Source organism: Pundamilia nyererei, unplaced genomic scaffold, assembly GCF_000239375.1.
Source record: "Pundamilia nyererei isolate P.nyererei 1_Seehausen unplaced genomic scaffold, PunNye1.0 scaffold00344, whole genome shotgun sequence".
Lineage (NCBI taxonomy): Eukaryota > Metazoa > Chordata > Actinopteri > Cichliformes > Cichlidae > Pundamilia > Pundamilia nyererei.
In genome coordinates, this window is record NW_005187745.1 from 157,597 (window position 1) to 158,676 (window position 1,080).

The window sequence follows — 1,080 nt, forward strand, 5'->3', positions numbered from 1 at the left end:
TACATTTATATTTATTATTGAAACTTGCACCAAGGGAGTGGCACTCCAATTTCGTTGTACTCTGTACAATGACAATAAAGGCTATTCTATTCTATTCTATTCTATTCTATTCTAGTAACACCTTAAAGTGTTGAGCAGAGCAGAAATGTGAAAGGCTGCAAAACAGCACTAAAGTATAATATGATTAAAGACTGTGTCTAATTTTATATCAGCGGATTTTACTTTTCTTAAAATCTCATCATGAATATGAGGAAACGTTCATTTCAAATTATAGACATAAAGCCGTTTAAAGGACACAATAATTACATTATACTTGATGTGTAGTAACAGCAAGCCACCAGCAGGGGGCAGAAAAGCGCACATGGACGCCGTTTAACCCCCATCATCCGCCTGACTCCTTCCTCTTCCGGTTACGGCGACAGCAGGTATGGCGGTCCCTGCTTTCCTCAGAAACATAATGAGTTTAAAATCGACTGTAATCCTACGTTTTAATAAACTAATGTGGTCTAGTTCAAGTAAATATACTACTCAGGGGAGCTCTTTGCTCTGAACTATGGGGTTATTTCATGACTTACTGGATTTTAACGACATAGTTTTTGTGTGACATGAGAAGGCCGTTCTCTTGAGTACTGAGCACAAGCCGGTGGAGGTGTTTTAGCTTTTAGTAGCGTTTAAATGGATGTTTAAAGGATAAATTAGCTGCAGACGATGTTTCTCTTAAACGAGAGTGCCGGTTTAACAAGTCCGGTCAGTGTTTACTTAGCCAACATTAAAGTAATGGAGTGGACTCTGTTAGCGGGCAGGGTTAGCATAGCAGCGGTGTGTACTACAGTTAACTGAATTTTGTTTGTTTTCAGCTTCAAGATGGTGCAGCGCCTGACTTACCGCCGTAGGTTGTCCTACAACACCGCCTCCAACAAAACCAGACTGTAAGTAAACTCTCTCCGGTTGTATTTGCTTCTATGCCTGGCTCACTGCATGTCTATCTATATAGAGCTGGTACCCTGACTATGAATACATAATGCCAGGACGGAGCTGTAGTTGTATATAGGCTAGTAGCTACTATGATACACCACATCT

General features: G+C 40.5%; 1 protein-coding gene across 1 annotated transcript in view; it reads left to right on the plus strand.

The window, feature by feature from the left end:
- Positions 1-827: 827 nt before the first annotated feature.
- Positions 828-1,080, plus strand: part of rpl34 (ribosomal protein L34) — a 2,710-nt gene continuing 2,457 nt past the window's right edge. The window contains exon 1 of the mRNA XM_005752107.1: positions 828-929. Coding sequence (XP_005752164.1) covers positions 865-929 — 65 coding nt within the window. The 5' untranslated portion in view covers positions 828-864. The remainder of the gene's footprint in view (positions 930-1,080) is intronic.